General features: G+C 36.6%; 1 protein-coding gene across 1 annotated transcript in view; it reads left to right on the plus strand.

Moving 5' to 3' along the window:
* The window catches only part of CNTN3 (contactin 3), a 310,295-nt gene that overhangs the window by 114,620 nt on the left and 179,236 nt on the right, over positions 1-16,439 (plus strand). The window contains exon 4 of the mRNA XM_068557391.1: positions 12,596-12,771. Coding sequence (XP_068413492.1) covers positions 12,596-12,771 — 176 coding nt within the window. The remainder of the gene's footprint in view (positions 1-12,595; positions 12,772-16,439) is intronic.

Here is a 16,439-nt window from a genome sequence, read left to right on the forward strand (position 1 = left end):
GTACTGTGAGCATTTGTCTCAAACACTCTGTTTACAGTATTAGTTCGCTTGGCAAAACCTTTTCTATAACCTGCAGAACAAGCAGACTTCAGCCTTTATTAATGAAATTCTAAATGTTTCGAGTAGATCTTCTATTGTTTGCTTAACCCATGTGGATAACAGAAATGAACAGTCATTGTTAAACTGGGTCAGCATTAGGCTAGAAGGTAGACCTTTGTATTTTTGCATCTGGAAGTAATCAAGGTCGGTTTCTTTCAACAGTAAGCAACAACATATTTATTGAGCACCTGTTGTGTGTTTTCAACAAAATAAATGTAAAGATTCCAGGTTACTGGTTAGAACTGACAGAGGTGATGGAAAGTTTTCTGTCTGTCTCTTCCTTAACCTATAGAAGTAAGAAAAGTATAACATGATTTTATTTTTTTTGGCCGCACTGTGCGGCCTGTGGGATCTTATTTCCCCGACCAGGGATTGAACCTGCGCCCCCTGCATTGGAAGCGTGCAGTCTTAACCACTGGACCACCAGGGAAGTCCCTAACATGATTAAAAAAACAAGAAGCTGTGTTTTATGAGCCAGTCCAATTAACCAGACATAGCACGTACAAAAGCTGAAAATATTTTCTTCTTTTGGGGGAAGATGAACAGATCCACTTAACAAGACATTATCCTGGAAACATTTATTCCTGGCATTTTTGTAGGACATTCTAACACTTCCTAAATGTATCTGTTTGTTTGTCCCTGAAATGGAAGATTATCCTTTTAGACACGACTGTGAATATTATGAAGAATCCATGTAAATGACTCATGTGTGGGCTGGGTTTTTTTGTTGTTGTTGTCAGTAAAGTTATTTCCTGGCATTTATCTTGTGAATAATTTGGTGATAAATGTGTTCAGCTGCAAAATTGTCAAGATACAAGATATAGTCATACAGCAGTTTATTTCTAAATGAATAGATTAATTATGTTTGTAAAGTTTAACCAAACAGCAAGAAGACCTGAGCTTAGAAATCCAGAAACAGCCTTTTGTTGTAATTATTTCTTTATATATCAGGTATTTATTTTAATTCCAGATTAATACATTTAAAGTGATACCAGGTATATTTACACGATGCCATTGTGTAAACATAATGTATTTGTTTAAACATACTGATAACATGTATGAAATGTTGATAAAATTCTGCCTTTTGCACCGTACTTTTTATGATTTGTTATATGTCCTGAAATATTATATGTTGAAATTCTAAAAAAATCTGTATCTGAGATTAGGAGATGTGTGACTGAAATTGACTTATCAGTTTTAAGTCTGATAAATGAAGAAATTTTACATGCTAGTTATTGTTTTAAAATATTTGGTTTGTAGGAAAATAGAGCAGACACTTTCATTATAGCTCGAAAGATTTTCTAAAGCTAAGAATTCTAACCAGTGTTCATCCACGTCTCTACAAATGACCCGATTTCGTTCCTTTTTGTGGCTGAGTAATATTCCATTGTATATATGTACCACATCTTCTTTATCCATTCAATCTAGAGACTGTCATACAGAGTGAAGTAAGTCAGAAAGAGAAAAACAAATATCATATATTAACGCATATAGGTGGAACCTAGAAAAATGGTACAGATGAACTGGTTTGCAGGGCAGAAACTGAGACACAGATGTAGAGAACAAATGTATGGACACCAAGGGGGGAAAGCGGCGGGGGGGTGGGGTGGTGGTGGTGGGATGAATTGGGAGATTGGGATTGACATATATACATTAATATATATAAAATGGATAACTAACAAGAACCTGCTGTATAAAAAAATAAATAAAATTCAAAAATTCAAAAACAAACAAAAAAAGAATTCTAACCAGTATAAAATTTCACTTTATAGTCATTAGAAATTGAGACCTTGGGGGCTTCCCTGGTGGCACAGTGGTTACGAATCTGCCTGCCAATGCGGGGGACATGGGTTTGAGCCCTGGTCCAGGAAGATCCCACATGCAGCAGAGTAACTGAGCCCGTGCACTACAACTACTGAGCCTGCACTCTAGAGCCCGCAAGCCACAACTACTGAGCCTGCATACCGCAACTACTGAAGCCTGCACGCCTAGAGCCTGTGCTCCTTAGCAAGAGAAGCCACCGCAATGAGAAACCCGTGCACCACGACGAAGAATGGCCCCAGCTCACCGCAACTAGAGAGAGCCGGCATGCAGCAACGAAGACCCAACGCAGGCAAAAATAAATAAATTAATTAATTTAAAAAAAAAAAAGAAATTGAGACATTGAAAAAGCACTAGGGAACCTCTTTTCATTGTGAAAATATTAGACTTTCCTATAATAAGCAACAACTCCCTGTTATCCGTGGTATCTGTATAAGTAATAGGTTGTGCTAATGGAATAAATGGGAATATAGACTGATGTGGGTTGTAATCATGACCGTGTCTACCTAGATAACACCTTCATTTATGGCCTGATTTTTTTCCCTAGCTTTTTTTTTTTTAATTAATTTATTTATTTTTGGCTGCGTTGGGTCCTCGTTTCTGTGCGAGGGCTTTCTCCAGTTGTGGCGAGCGGGGGCCACTCTTCATCGCAGTGCGCGGGCCTCTCACTGTCGCGGCCTCTCCCGTTGAGGAGCACAGGCTCCAGATGCGCAGGCTCAGTAGTTGTGGCTCACGGGCTTAGTTGCTCCGCGGCATGTGGGATCCTCCCAGACAGGGCTCGAAGCCCTGTCCCCTGCATTGGCAGGCAGATTCTTAACCACTGCGCCACCAGGGAAGCCCCTTTCCCGAGCTTTTGACTTTAGTAGTCAACCAGGTAATATTCTGCATTATTCTTTAATTGTTCCAGAAGAAAATATGCTTGCTTGTTCTTATATTTTGCTATCCTTTAAAAATTACGGATAAAAAAAAAAATTACGGATAAGTAGTGTAAATAGGTAATGACTTTGAGGACATAAATAAATAACATGGGTTTTTTTTTTTCTTTTCTTTTTTTTTTTTTAACATAAAGTCAGAGAAAGGAAACCTTTTTGTAATAAGTATTTATAAATCTAAGCACATAGATAGAGAGAGAGAGAGAGGGAGGGAGGGAAAAGAAAGATATCAAGGAGGAAAATTAGCGGTTCGTGTGAAGCTATAAATTAAAAGCAGTCCAAACACATTTCCCAAGTTTCAGAATAAAGTCTATGAGTCTTATAAAAAAATGTCCTTTGAAAACCCAGAGCTTGTCTTGTAGACTGAGGCAAACTTCTCTGATGAGAAATCTTGTCTTTGTTATTATCCCACTGGGTAAAAAGAACTCTTAATTGGCCATATTAGAAATCCAAAAGTTCAGAAATTCTCAAGAGAAATTACTTGTTTTAGGGTTTAATTGAGAATTTTATTCTTTCTTTTGCATCTTCCCGCCTGAGCCCCAAAGCCTGTATTTAAAGGTTAATTAGTATTCAGTCTCCTTGTAATTGCTGATGATGCTGAAAGAGGTTACCCTGAGGAAGTATTAATAACTTTTTTAAATGGGAAGGATTTTCTCCAACATTTCAAAGGGTTAAAAATGCCCATCATTTGCTAAGATGAAAGATCCCAAATAGGAGGCTCCCTAGTCACTTCTACTGATGCCATTCAGCATTAAAAGGGACCACATATTTGGGTTAGACTGGGAGTATAGTATTCAAATGCCAATGGGGACGAGGTAAGTAACAAAACTGAAAGAGGTGGCCCTGCCTTAGGAACATATGGACATACTGAATAATGACTGGAGACTGTCCCACATTCAGCCACAGGTCCATCCACTGGTCACGACTGCTCCTTAACACTAGCTGGTTGTTACCATCCAGGAGTCCTGGTCCAGTATTACAAAACATTTTCAAGAGATGTTTAAAATTGAGAAATTTTCTTTTTTGAATCTACGTCTAATGTTGACTGTTTTTCTTTTTAAATATAATGTAGGCCAAAGAAGATAAGCCTTACAAGTGAATGTGTCCCATGTGGCCTTTGTGTTCACAAAGTTTAGTCGGGCTGGAGACTTACAGGCTGTGCTGTCCAATATGGTAGCCAGTAGCCAAGTGTGGCCATGTACGTTTAAATCCGTTAAAGTAGGAATTCAGTTCCTCAGTCACAGCAGCCTGATTTCAAGTGCTCAGTAGTCACATGTAGCTAATTGCTGCTGTATTGGACAACACAGATGAAATTTCTGGTGCTTGCAGAAAGTTCTATCAGACAGCACTGCTCTGCTCTGACCCTTGGATCCACAACTCTTTTCTATAAATGCTCTTCTGTTTTTCTCTCATCACAAGGAAGCAACCAGAACATCATTCTCTTCCAGCTTTATATAACAAGTAAATAATTTTAATAAAGTACAGTGTGAGGAATCTTGGATATACACATTGTAAGGACTATATAACATTGCAAAATGCAGATATCTCGGCCACAGTTTCTCCCTTTTAAGTAGAATTCCCTATAATGGAGTTACATCCTGCACATGTTTAATTTACTGAAAGTCCTCTAAATGCATTCAGTATAAGAACGAAGAAAAAATAATGGACTAATTTCTGCTCACCATTTATTCAAGGAGTAAATGTAAGGCGTTTACTCGTTATCTAAACACACATCCATGTGGAGACACACCACATAATACTATGCATGGTACCACGTACAGTGTATAGGATAGAGCATGTATAGCATATGTATTATGTATAATATATGATATATTTAATAAAATATGAAATATATTTAAAATATATTTTTGATTATATGCAATTTGTCCCTTATGTATATCTTGTTGCCATGTAAGATCTGATGTCACTGTTATTTTACTTTTGTGCTCCAAGGCAAGTAAGAATTATTGTTCCTCTAAATTCCCTTGGCCCTAAGGAAATGTAATTTGTTCTGCTAGATTACTAGGCCCAATTCTCTGAGCCTATCCTCAAGCTCAACTCCTTTTAGCATCCTGACTTCTCTAGCTGATGAGCTCTGGTCCCCACACACAGAGTCAGCTACTAAGAGCAATGAAATGTTTACAAGGTTGGAGTGATTGCAAACCATAAAGAAGAAAGAATTTCTATGGTGCCTGAGGCAAGCAGAGGTAGACAGTGTCTCTTACAGGGCATTTGAAACTTGGCTGTGCTACTGTCTCTCCCATGAAGCCTTCTCGATATCCTCAGAGCTGGGTTCCATGCTTCAGCCATGTACTGCGCATTGCACCTAGGCCTTCCTGGATTATAAAACTTACCAAAATGAAGTGGGTTTGCCTGGTTGGATGTAACTCCCTTCAAGATGAAGACAGTGTGTTCTTCATCCTTACATTCAGAATGCTTAGCAAACAGTGAAAGCTAAATTGGTGGCATGAAAAAGGAAATGGAATGAAGTTAATAGGGAGGAAACAAAGAGAGGCAGTTTGGGGTTAGATCATATTTCGGGAGTCAAGAGTGTCATGAAGGATCACAGGATCAGAAGTGGTCCATTGTTTATTGTGTAGGATATTCTTAAATTTGGATTGAGTCCTCCTTTTTGGCTCTATTTTAAGACAGATTGCCCTTGAGGTGACAAAAAGATGACTGCTTAGGTCTACTGATATCCTCCACAGAATATTAACTGGAAAAAGAGGGCATCTTTCCTATTAGAGTCATCAAAAGCTCTGAACGGCATCAGAAAAACATGAAATAAAAACATAGCTAATACTGTCAGCAGTCAGAACCCAGGAGAAATGTGGAGGTTAGATTTTAGATATTAAAGATGGCAGTTAAAAAATTAACATCTTTTTGTTGCTGGTCTTATGTTTTGGTAGTGAGGCAAGGGGGAAGGAAAACATATACTGATCAAACACAAGTTAAATCAGTTGGGTCACAGTTGTATTCTTAACTAATCACTAAGGCCTGAGATATGGAATGTGCTCATTGGGCACGCCTGGGTCCTGGGAGGAGTGGCCTCTTCAAAGGAGAAGGAGAAAGATGCTACCAGAAAAAGCTGAAATGGATGCAGGGAAGGCAGAAATAGCAGCCGTCTTCTATAATTCTCCTCAAGAATAATTGAAAGACAATCAGTGATGAATTTGAACGAGGCTTTACCTATGTGAACTCAACAGTTGTTTTTAATCACAGTGTAGCTTTAATCTCTGTTTACCTCCTTTTTTTATTATATATGTTTAAAATTTATCAATGAGTGACAAATGGGAATCTGTGTCATAAAACACATTTTAAAAACTTGATTTTTAAAAACACAGCATCACAATTTAACTCATTTGTATCTTCAGCAATTATTGCTGAAGCCTAACTAGTTATTTTTGGATAAAGTATTGAATATGCAAATTCAGACATTCATTCTTTCAAGGACTGCAATTATTCTCATCACTTCAGTAAACATATTAACAAACATTGCATTTGAACACAAATTCATTTGCTTATTAACTTGAAAGCTGCATCTAAAACCACAAATTGCTTCTGTGACTAAATTCCTAATTTTCCTGTCAAACCTCAAATAAAGTATTGCCTGTTGATTTAACAAGTATTTAATGTGGGCATATTTTCCAAATCCAATCCCAGACCCCTAAAGATTTTAGTAAATTATTTTGTCCTTTTTGCTTGGTTTTATATAAAAGTCTAACACGTGATATTTGTTTTTCTTTGGAATATTGTTTATGTTTCCATTTTCCCGACCAGACTTTGTAAGATGGGTGTAGATATCTTGAAGGACAATATTAATACAATCAACCATGAGCTGAATTACATCCTGGGATTATTTTGAAACTACCTGATGTCACCCAATTTATTGTCACTCCGTTTTGTTAGTTTCAATTTCAAAGGGTGACTTGTTACAAAGTTCTAGTGGAAGACCCAGTTTAGGACTTGGTGCCTTAAATTATACTGACAACAAGATACATCTATGTTTATCTTCATTATTTTCATTCCATACTAGTGTGGTTTTGTGTAAGAGGTTGCCATATACAATAATAGCTAGTATGGTAAATAAATAATAACTAGTATGGTAAATGAAAATAATTATGCATTCATTCCCTGTCTTTGAGATGTTTGTTGGTAATATGGATGGCCACAGTTAGGGACGACTGTATGGATGGAGGCTAGTGATGGCTAGGTTAGAGGGTAAAATAAAATTGCTCCAATTCAGGAAACTTCTGTGAGCACCTACCACGCATAACCTATTATGACCGATGGTGGGAATTCAGCAGTGATTGACAGTCATCCTCCAATGGAGCTTATATGGTTTGAAAAGCACCTCTCAACACTGAGAATCTAGGCTTTTTATACTGATTTAACTCACTGTTATGTAAATTTGTGTTTGCACACAAACATACACACACACAGTCTTGCACATAGTTTGTTCTTTGTGTTGGAAGGCAGCGATTCGTGTGCTCTCAATTACTGATGTTTTAGTTATTTCCTGGAAGTCACCATTATAGTTTTCATCGTTTAAAAGTAATAACTACCAGTTGAAATATCTCTCATGTCACATACCTTATGTTTTATATTCAAGATTCAAAAACTGTTAACCTGAGGGCCTGTACAATGTTTTAAAGAAATTGTATTTGAGATTTTTAGGGGAAAAAGTGCCATAGCCTTCACAGTTCTATCGTGGCAGGCTTGGCCCGGTTTTTCGTGCTCACTTTACCTCCCTAGCCTCTCTCCAATGAGGTCGATACTAGCTTCCTGTTGTGTAGAGGATGTAACTGAGACTTAGAAGTGGACTGATCCAATCCATGCTGCCTCAGGTCAGCGATCAGAGTAAGTGGCCCAGGACTTCTTCCAGACCCCCAACCTCAAGTTATTGGCCTAGAAACAAATTCACATATAAGCTCCACACCAAGCAGTTAAGGGGGATGAGAGCTCATTGCCTGAGAATCAGAGTTGTGAAATATGAATAATAAACTGTTTCTCACTTGTGGATTCTAAAAGCAAATCCTAATTCATGTAGGATGAACGTTTGAACACTGAAGGCAGACAGTGAACTTACAAGATCATTCAAGAGTGTTACGAGATGATGATTATGCAAAGGTGCTTAATCTTGTGACATTTGCCACTGAGCTAAAGCTACAATGTTAGTCTGATTCTAGAGCACAGTGTAAATGTTATATGATTGAAATGCTGGTGTACATAGCCCCAAGAGCCCCAGAGCTGTCTTCTTTTACTCCAGATCACTGCATTAAGCCTTTTGGAATGGAATTGGGGTATGCAAATGTTAACTTTTATGAAGTTTTAAACAATTTCCATATTTCAAAAAGATTTCATTCTGAGATTTTAGAGTCCTCAGGAACTTCAAAATTCCTTCATAAGGTAGACATCTGTAACTTCTACAAAGGATTGTGAATGTGCAAAACTAAAAGACAGTGTCTACCTCAGAAAGCTTCCCAAATTCATGACCTGAATGTACCACTTACCTGTCACAGTTTTACCACTATGCATGATGTTCATGAACTCTGAACAGCTGGATTACAATTTACTGCAAAGAAATTAAGTCTAATTTGTAGATTTATTGGACACATTCTTTGTGGAAGGAGTATATATGTGTGCCTTCAGTTTTCATGAATATTTCTTATACAGAAGATCATATTGGAAGTATTCAGAAATCAGGCCCAAATATGAATATTTTGTGTTAGGAACTTAAGTACATTCTTTCCTCAGGATAAAATAATATTTGGATGCCCAGGCCCAGAGATTGCTTACACGTTGCAGAGTTTAAACCAAGACAACCCTTTTGAATTCACATATTTTCACCAAGAGGAAAAACAACCATTGTTTAATAAGATATTGAGAAATTTTATATCACCTGGGGATGAGTTCCATTTAATGTTGAATAGTGTTAAGGAGGAGAGAAATAATTATATTGCTTTGTTAAAAGAAAATTAACCTTCTTCAGAGTATCTCAAGTATATCTTTGCTCTAAGAGTTTGCTAAAACAAATGCACTTATACTTTCGGTCTAGCAGAAACATACGTAAAAGAGAGTAGCTTTTACCTCTTCACATAGTGAAATAATATAGAGATTTTGTCTATATGACAAAGGCTGAGCTAAAAGAAGTAAGAAACACTTATACATAATAGAAGAAATGTTTTCCGTTTTGGATCTTCAGTCAAAACTTTGAGGTGATCGCTTTTAGATCTCAGACATATTGAAATAAGGTATTTTCCCATGTACTTTATGATCTCTAAATCTTTCCAGCTATTAAATAGGCAAGAAGAAGTGCTTCTCCATATTTTTATTTATCTTTACAATTTTCCACATAGCCATTGTACCTTTATTATTCATCAGCTAAACACGAAAACAGAATTCTCAAATGAAGCCATCAGACATGCTTCATTAGACTGTAAACATTCTAGACTCTGGAGCTGAAATCCTTTTTCCTTGGTACAAACTGTTCTTAGGTAACAAAGTCACAAGTACCCTTTGTCATGAGAGTTTTCCATTCAAAAAGTATGTGAAATTAACTATATTTTTCCTGCTTTGCATTTAGAGGAGTTCTCCCCTCCCTCCTCCCCCGCAAGTATTAAGTCATTTAGTAACTGGCAAACCATTTGCAGCTTAAAAATTCAACCCACCCACTTGTGATTTACTGTCAGATTTATTCTTTGAAGGTCAAGCCCAGCAGTGTTTCGTCCCATGTTTCCCTGACTTCTCAGGCAGGTACAAATGCAGACAAACCCTATGTGGAAGATACAGCCCGTTCCACATGAGAGGAGATGACCAAAAGCATTGAATCAAGCAGGTTACGCATAACCCACGTCTACTCTATGAGGATGGCAGAAAAGAAAAACAAAGCAGAAAGATGGGTTTGCAGCCTTTGATGGAACTTCCTCCCTTGTCAACAGTGGTGCCGGCCCATTTGTTGGGTGGCTGCCCTGAGCCACCGGCTTTACGTACATTGTCTAAATAAATGGATAGAGCAACCCTATGGGAAAGATGACATTCTCTTTATTTTACATGTTAAAAACTTAGGTGTAAAGGAGTTAAGTTAACTGCCCATGGTCACACAGCTGGTGAGGGATGAGTCCAACCTGTAAAACAAGGAGCACTTGTTTCTGAATCTCATTTCTGTTCATTCTGCTGTTACATGGTAGGATTGGATAGAGCCTGGGACTAGACAAGGGGGAAAGGGTAGGAACGAGGAATCATAAAAAAGTGTCCCCCCAGATGTAAGTTCCATGAAGGCAGGGACCTTTTTCACCCCATTCTTAGAACCTGGAAAGTTGCCTGACATACAGGCACTCAATAAATGTTTTTTCACCAGGAAGGGAGGGAAGGAAAGTTGCTTTTTCTAATCATAGTTGTTGAATATGAAATAGGCTAAATCAAGAGTGGGGAATTCTTATCTATGTCCCCTATAGGCAGTCCACGGTTGCTTCTTGGGGATATTATAGACCAGTTCTTCCAAACTTGAATGGGCATATTAAACACTGGCAGATCTCACTAAGATGCCAATTCTGGTTTAGTAGATGTAGGATAGAGCCCAAGATTCTGCATTTCCAGCAAACTCTCAGATTGTGATGAGGATGCTGATGATCTTGGTCTGCAGGCCACCTTGTGTATCAAGAGTGCAGAGTATTCAGACAGAATGCAGATGGACAATTTTCCTTGATTTCATTTCCTTTTCTGAGTTTCTGTAGTTCTAGGATTTGGGCAGCAATAAGATGTAGAAGGGTTAATAAGTGTTCATGGTTCGACTTCAAATCTCTAAGGGCAGGATTAAAGTCAGAATAGAAGAAAGTGACCTAAAATGCACATGCAAATATGGACTTGCCTTGGGAAGGAGCATAAGAGAGTTACTCTACAAACAAAGCAGAATCAAACCCATAGCGGAAATCTGCCACAAATGAGAAAGCAGTTACGGCTTTTTCATATTTCTTTGTAATTTTGCTCTTTTAAGTTCAAAAGAAAAGACATGGGGCCTCCAGTTTTTCCTCTTAATTTCATTTTGATTTCTCAGAAGAAATATTGCTTTAGACCTGGGAGACTTGTATGTGCATAAAGAAAGAAAAATCAAGAAAGTCTTGATTTTTAAAATGAGCAAATGATATAATATTGCTTTGAGCTGTAGAAACTAAACTTCAAAATTTATTCATTTCCTGTAGCCTCCATTATTAAAATTTTATTATGCACTATTTCAGATATAGAAAATGATATAAACATATAATTAAGTGTAATGATGAACATTCATATAACCACTATTCAGTTTAGGAAATAAAACCAAAAAAGCTAAATTTCCCAGTGTTTGCCCGATAACCCTTTCTCACTTTTCTCTCCATGAGCGCTCTAAAGTACCTTAAACTTGAAGTGATTCATTTTCATACATTTTAAAATGTTTAATACATTCTTAATATTACTTTATATGTTTAAAAACTTTATATACATGGTATCACATTGCACTGTAAAAAATGTTTTCACCTTTGTAAGACTCTTCTATGTTTGCAAAAGCTTATACATTTTCACAGCTATATAATATTTCATTTAACTTTATGTCCTTTGGTTTGTGATAATGTTCACATTTCACCTCTTTTTATGCTTTCACAATATTACTATTTCCAGGTTAAATATTTGATATATTAATAAAATTTTTATATGACCCATGACATGGTTAAAGACCTCTGGGCTAGAATTCAAATGGGTACTAGTTCTGATCCAGTAATTAATAGTTTGGGGAGAGTTGCAAACTCACTCAACTGTTTTATTGAAATCCTCATCTGTGAAATGGTCATTTTATTAACCACTTTCTCAAAGTTATTATGAAAAGCAATTGAGATTGTTGCCATAATACTCTAAAATTTATAGAATGGATACCAGTGTAATTTTATTATAAAAAATCAAGTCCTCTAGGAGACAGATGGCTTAATTTATACAATGGATGTGTTCTTGAGATTGTGCGATATTTAATGAGTTTTTAAAGGTAATAATCTTCTTGGATGTGTCAGGTGTGCTTGCTGTTTAAAAAATTCTGGTTTTTCTGTTTGAAAACTCTTGTTTAAAAACCAGCTTCTTTCTTTTTTTCTTTTGGCTTCCCATTGATAAATATGGCTCTGGGGTTAGTGCCTTTACTGTTTCCGACCCCCTAGGTGGCATTTAGGATCTTTTACCACAGTGTACCATTTAGTAAATATCACTGTGATGGCTTAGAAGAGCGGAGGGCCTCAGGGAAAGGTATTTACTCAGACAAATTGAAATGGATAGTTGAGCACTTACCCAATTAATTTATTAAATGTGCTCAGTCAGTCTGGATAAATCAAAGAAATGTGCTCTTTTCCCCCTTCATCGGTAGCATGAGACTGGCCTGAAGTATATGAGATAATTACCTCAACATTCTACTTCGTCTTTGTCTATACAGACCAAGCCTAATTTTCACCCTAGTGAACAAACTAAATTATTCTCACCTCTTCAGAAAATCTTGAAAAATCTTTAGCTTTTAGATGCTACTCTCTTGTGCTTTCTACTGTAATTTAACCTTTTGTTTCTGATAACAAAACTTAGGCATCTTTGATTTTTCAATTATGTAATAATTGAATGATATATTTGTTGCCTTTCATTTATAAGAGAGCTGATGTTTAAAGCAGATTATTAATGTAGATTTTTTTAAAAGTTTAAATATACTAAGGAGAAAATCCTGGACATTTGTTTTACAGATGGCAGCTGAATGGAAGCGATATTAATCTGAGTATGGGGTATCGTTACAAGTTGAACGGAGGAAATCTTGTGGTTATTAACCCCAACAGAAATTGGGATACAGGAAGTTATCAATGTTTTGCAACCAATTCAGTTGGAACAATTGTCAGCAGAGAAGCTAAACTCCAGTTTGCCTGTAAGTACATGTTCACGCATATAAGTCCAACATTTAAAAATATATAACTGAATTTGTGTGGTCATTTTGGATTTCAGAAACAATATGTGGAATTTATTAATTAAAGAAATAGGTTGAGAAAGTAATTCAATATGATTTTTTTGATCTCTATATACTGTACAAATCAGAGTTTAAAATGTGTGTGTATGTGAATGTGGGTGTATGGGTGTGTGTTATATGTTTTACTATTTTGTAAGGATTCTGTTTAGGGGAGGAAAAAGAATCTAGTTAAGGATGTGTTTATTCATTAGTTACTTTGTGCTTTGTACTATGTTAGAACTGAAACGCATATGAACGAATTGTCAGACATGACCTTTGTTCTGGCAGAACATTGAAATTAGAGAATTACATCTAACAAATCTGAAAATATAAAGGAACAAAGACAGTGAGAAACAAAAGAATGTGACATATCTTTGACCTCCACTGCAGTTTTGCCCAGCTCATGATGACCTTCAACACAGGCCCCCACTGAAGCCTGGCTCTGGAAGCCAAGTTTGTACCTTGTTAATTGGACCAGGATGAACCCATGTCCCATCCTGAGAAAACCACATGCTTTTTAGCAGGGAATTTAGAATGGGGACCAGAGACCTAATTTAGTGTTTATCTTCCTGATATATCTTTTGACTATTTTCTGCTTTTTGTTTCTTCTTACTGGTCTCTCTTCCTTTGTTTTTGTTGTATGTTTCATATACAATGCATATCAGCATTACCTTGGTTCTAAGATTTCTTTTAGTTCTTTACACCTCAATTATTCTGAAATAAGAATGCAAATGTTCTTATAATGTGGTAGTAGTCTCCCCCAACTGCCACAGTCCATTAATAAATTGATGATGTGTCATTTAATGCATAGCTTATTCTATTGCTTCTGTTTTTATAATGGCAATGGTTGGTTTTGTTCCTGCCATTATATTCTGTGTGTTCCGTTTTTCAAACTTCCTTGCTCTTTCTTCTGCTTCCTCTGTTTCTTTTCCCTCTATGAACAGTTTTTTTTTTTTTTTTTTTAAACCTATATCTTCCCTGGGCACTTTGATAGCTATATGTCATATTTATATTACAGAAGTTTAAGTTTACCTTTTAGTTTATAAAATTACTTCTTAATTTATAAAAGTTTACTTCTCTAGTAGCCAGAATTTTAAATTTAAATTATTTTTTCAGAGTCCCCCCATTTTAAATAATTAGTTTAGTTCCTTTTTTTCCTACTGTATACCTCACAGTTATAGTGACTTCCATGATTATTGATTTCAATTGTTATTATATCATTTTACTAAATATATATTTTGTGTGTGTATGTTTGTATGGTACTATTTATATATGCAGGTATGTGTATGTATAGATTAAATATAAATAATATTCTCCTCATGAATAATTTTATATGTGTATATTGTCTTTAACTTTATCTATGTTTCACCTGTCTATGATACCAGCCACAAGACTTTTCCCATTCTTGTCTTATTTTTTTTACTTTCTCAATTTTTAGATTTTTGGAACAATTAATCAGTTACACCTAAAAATGTAACTATATTTCATCCTCTTGCATTTTAAAAAATTTCATTATGTTGCCTTAAATATGAAGACACCTTCTGATTGGTACAATGTTGGATCCTGAAACTGTTTATCAAAGAATTCAAAGTGTGTTGCTCTGTTGTCTTCTGGAATTAGTGTTGCTGAACAGAAGTCTGGGATTAGACTAATTTCTGTTTCTTGGGAGCTTACCACCACCTCCTTTTTTTGGTGACTCTTGGTGAATTACTTCAACCAGGTTTTGAACACTTCTATTGAGTTTTTGATACCAGCTGTCATGTTTACAACTTAAGACACCTTCTGTTCTCTAAATTGCCTCCTTGTTATCTTATTCTAGTTTAGTAGTTTTATCTTTTCAGATCTATATGAAGATATGAAGGATGCTTTGCTTCCTTTACATTTTCTTCCCTAGGACAAACTTTTGTCCAAGTAGCTTCATTTCTATTTTATGCTGGATGGTTTCTGTATTTCATATAAGAAATTTTTCATAGATATCTGGTAATCCTTGGTTGTTTGCACAGACTTAAAGAGTGGGAAACTAATAACCTAACAGAAATCTCCAGTTACTTGGTAGAATTTGTCACGATGAGGTTAACTATACTGTGGCTTATCTCACTGGGGATCCCTTAGTATCAGTAGTTTTAGTTCTTCCCTTTGGGGCAGGTCATATTCCCCAGAGGAGAAAAGAGTCCAGACTTCCCTGTGGGTGGCAAAAGCCACCACTAGCATTCTGGGAGCCTGGTGGGAGAAGAGGCCTAGAGATTGCAGCATCCAATGTGTATATATTTAGTTAATCCACCTGTTTCCTCACAATATCCTTTATAAAATCTGCCTGGTGACCTGTTGTCAAGACATCCTGTGTCTTACCCTCTTTAGAGAATAAGCCTCCTCTCTCCTGGCGTGGAGTGGCACTCCCTGGGTATGTAGGTGGGACAGGGGATCTGGGTACCTAACCGTTGCTTCAAATTCCGACTTATACCACCTCCTCCTCTTCATTTCCTCACTGTGAGTTTAAAAGACATCTTCCTCCATTATGCCAAGACAGTCAACACCATCATTTCTGCTTTCTAGTTTCCAAAATTTTATTGCAGTTTGCTCTTCTATTTTCCTGTCTTTGTGAGTTTGTGCCTTCAAAAAATATCTCTTTACTGCAAGTACCTCTTGCTTTGGGGAATATCTCAGAGGAAGAGAGAAAGTATAGGTGTGTGTGTTTGCCCTAGAAGACTTATTGTTATTTTACATAATCAGTGTTTCTTTTAGATTTATCCACATGTTCCCTATTTCCTTTGTGCACCCTCGTTCATGCATCTGTGATCTTTTTTTTTTTGCATCTTTTAGACATTCATTTAGTGAGTTTCCATTGATGTGTCAGTACTGTTTTGGTTTTTTTCCTCTTCTCCCCTTTGGTCTGAGAGAGTGTGTTATTTGCCCTTATTCTTCCAAATATAATTCTGCTCTAAAACGTAGTGTTAAAGACATAGAGACTGGAGCCAGACTGCCCGGGTTTGAATCCCACCACTTAGCAACCATGTGACTTTGGACAAATACTGAACCTCTCTGTGTTTCCGACTCTTCATCTGTAAATCAAAGGTAACAGTAGAATTTACTTCATCAGCTGTGAGCATTAAATGAGCTACAATATGTCAAGCATCTGGAGCAGTGCCTGGCCCACAGTGCATGCCGTACAAGGATAAGCTGTTATCATATTTAAACAATTCTAAGCTATGATTCCCGAATCTCGAAATACACGTCTTATGGGAACTCTGAAAATTTCACAGCTGTTATCTCTTCCAGTTTTGTTTATCCCCATGGCTGTTCTTTACTCCTTCTGGTTTTCCTTTTTGAATATATTTTGAAATTTCTCATTTCACCATGTCTGTTAGCCTGTCTTTCATGTTTTCTATCTCCACTTACTTAGTTCTAGCGTGCGGTTCACTAATCTTTCATCTCCTCCTAATTTACTATTAAACTATCCTTTGAGTTGTTAATTCCAGTGATTACATTTTTCTTGTCTAGACATTCTGTCTGGTTCTTTTTCATATGTTCCTGTTCTCTCTTCAGAGCATCCTGTTTTTGCTGATGGTTTGACACCCAACCCCAATTTTTAT

The sequence above is a fragment of the Eschrichtius robustus genome, chromosome 12, assembly GCF_028021215.1.
Source record: "Eschrichtius robustus isolate mEscRob2 chromosome 12, mEscRob2.pri, whole genome shotgun sequence".
NCBI classification, from domain to species: domain Eukaryota; kingdom Metazoa; phylum Chordata; class Mammalia; order Artiodactyla; family Eschrichtiidae; genus Eschrichtius; species Eschrichtius robustus.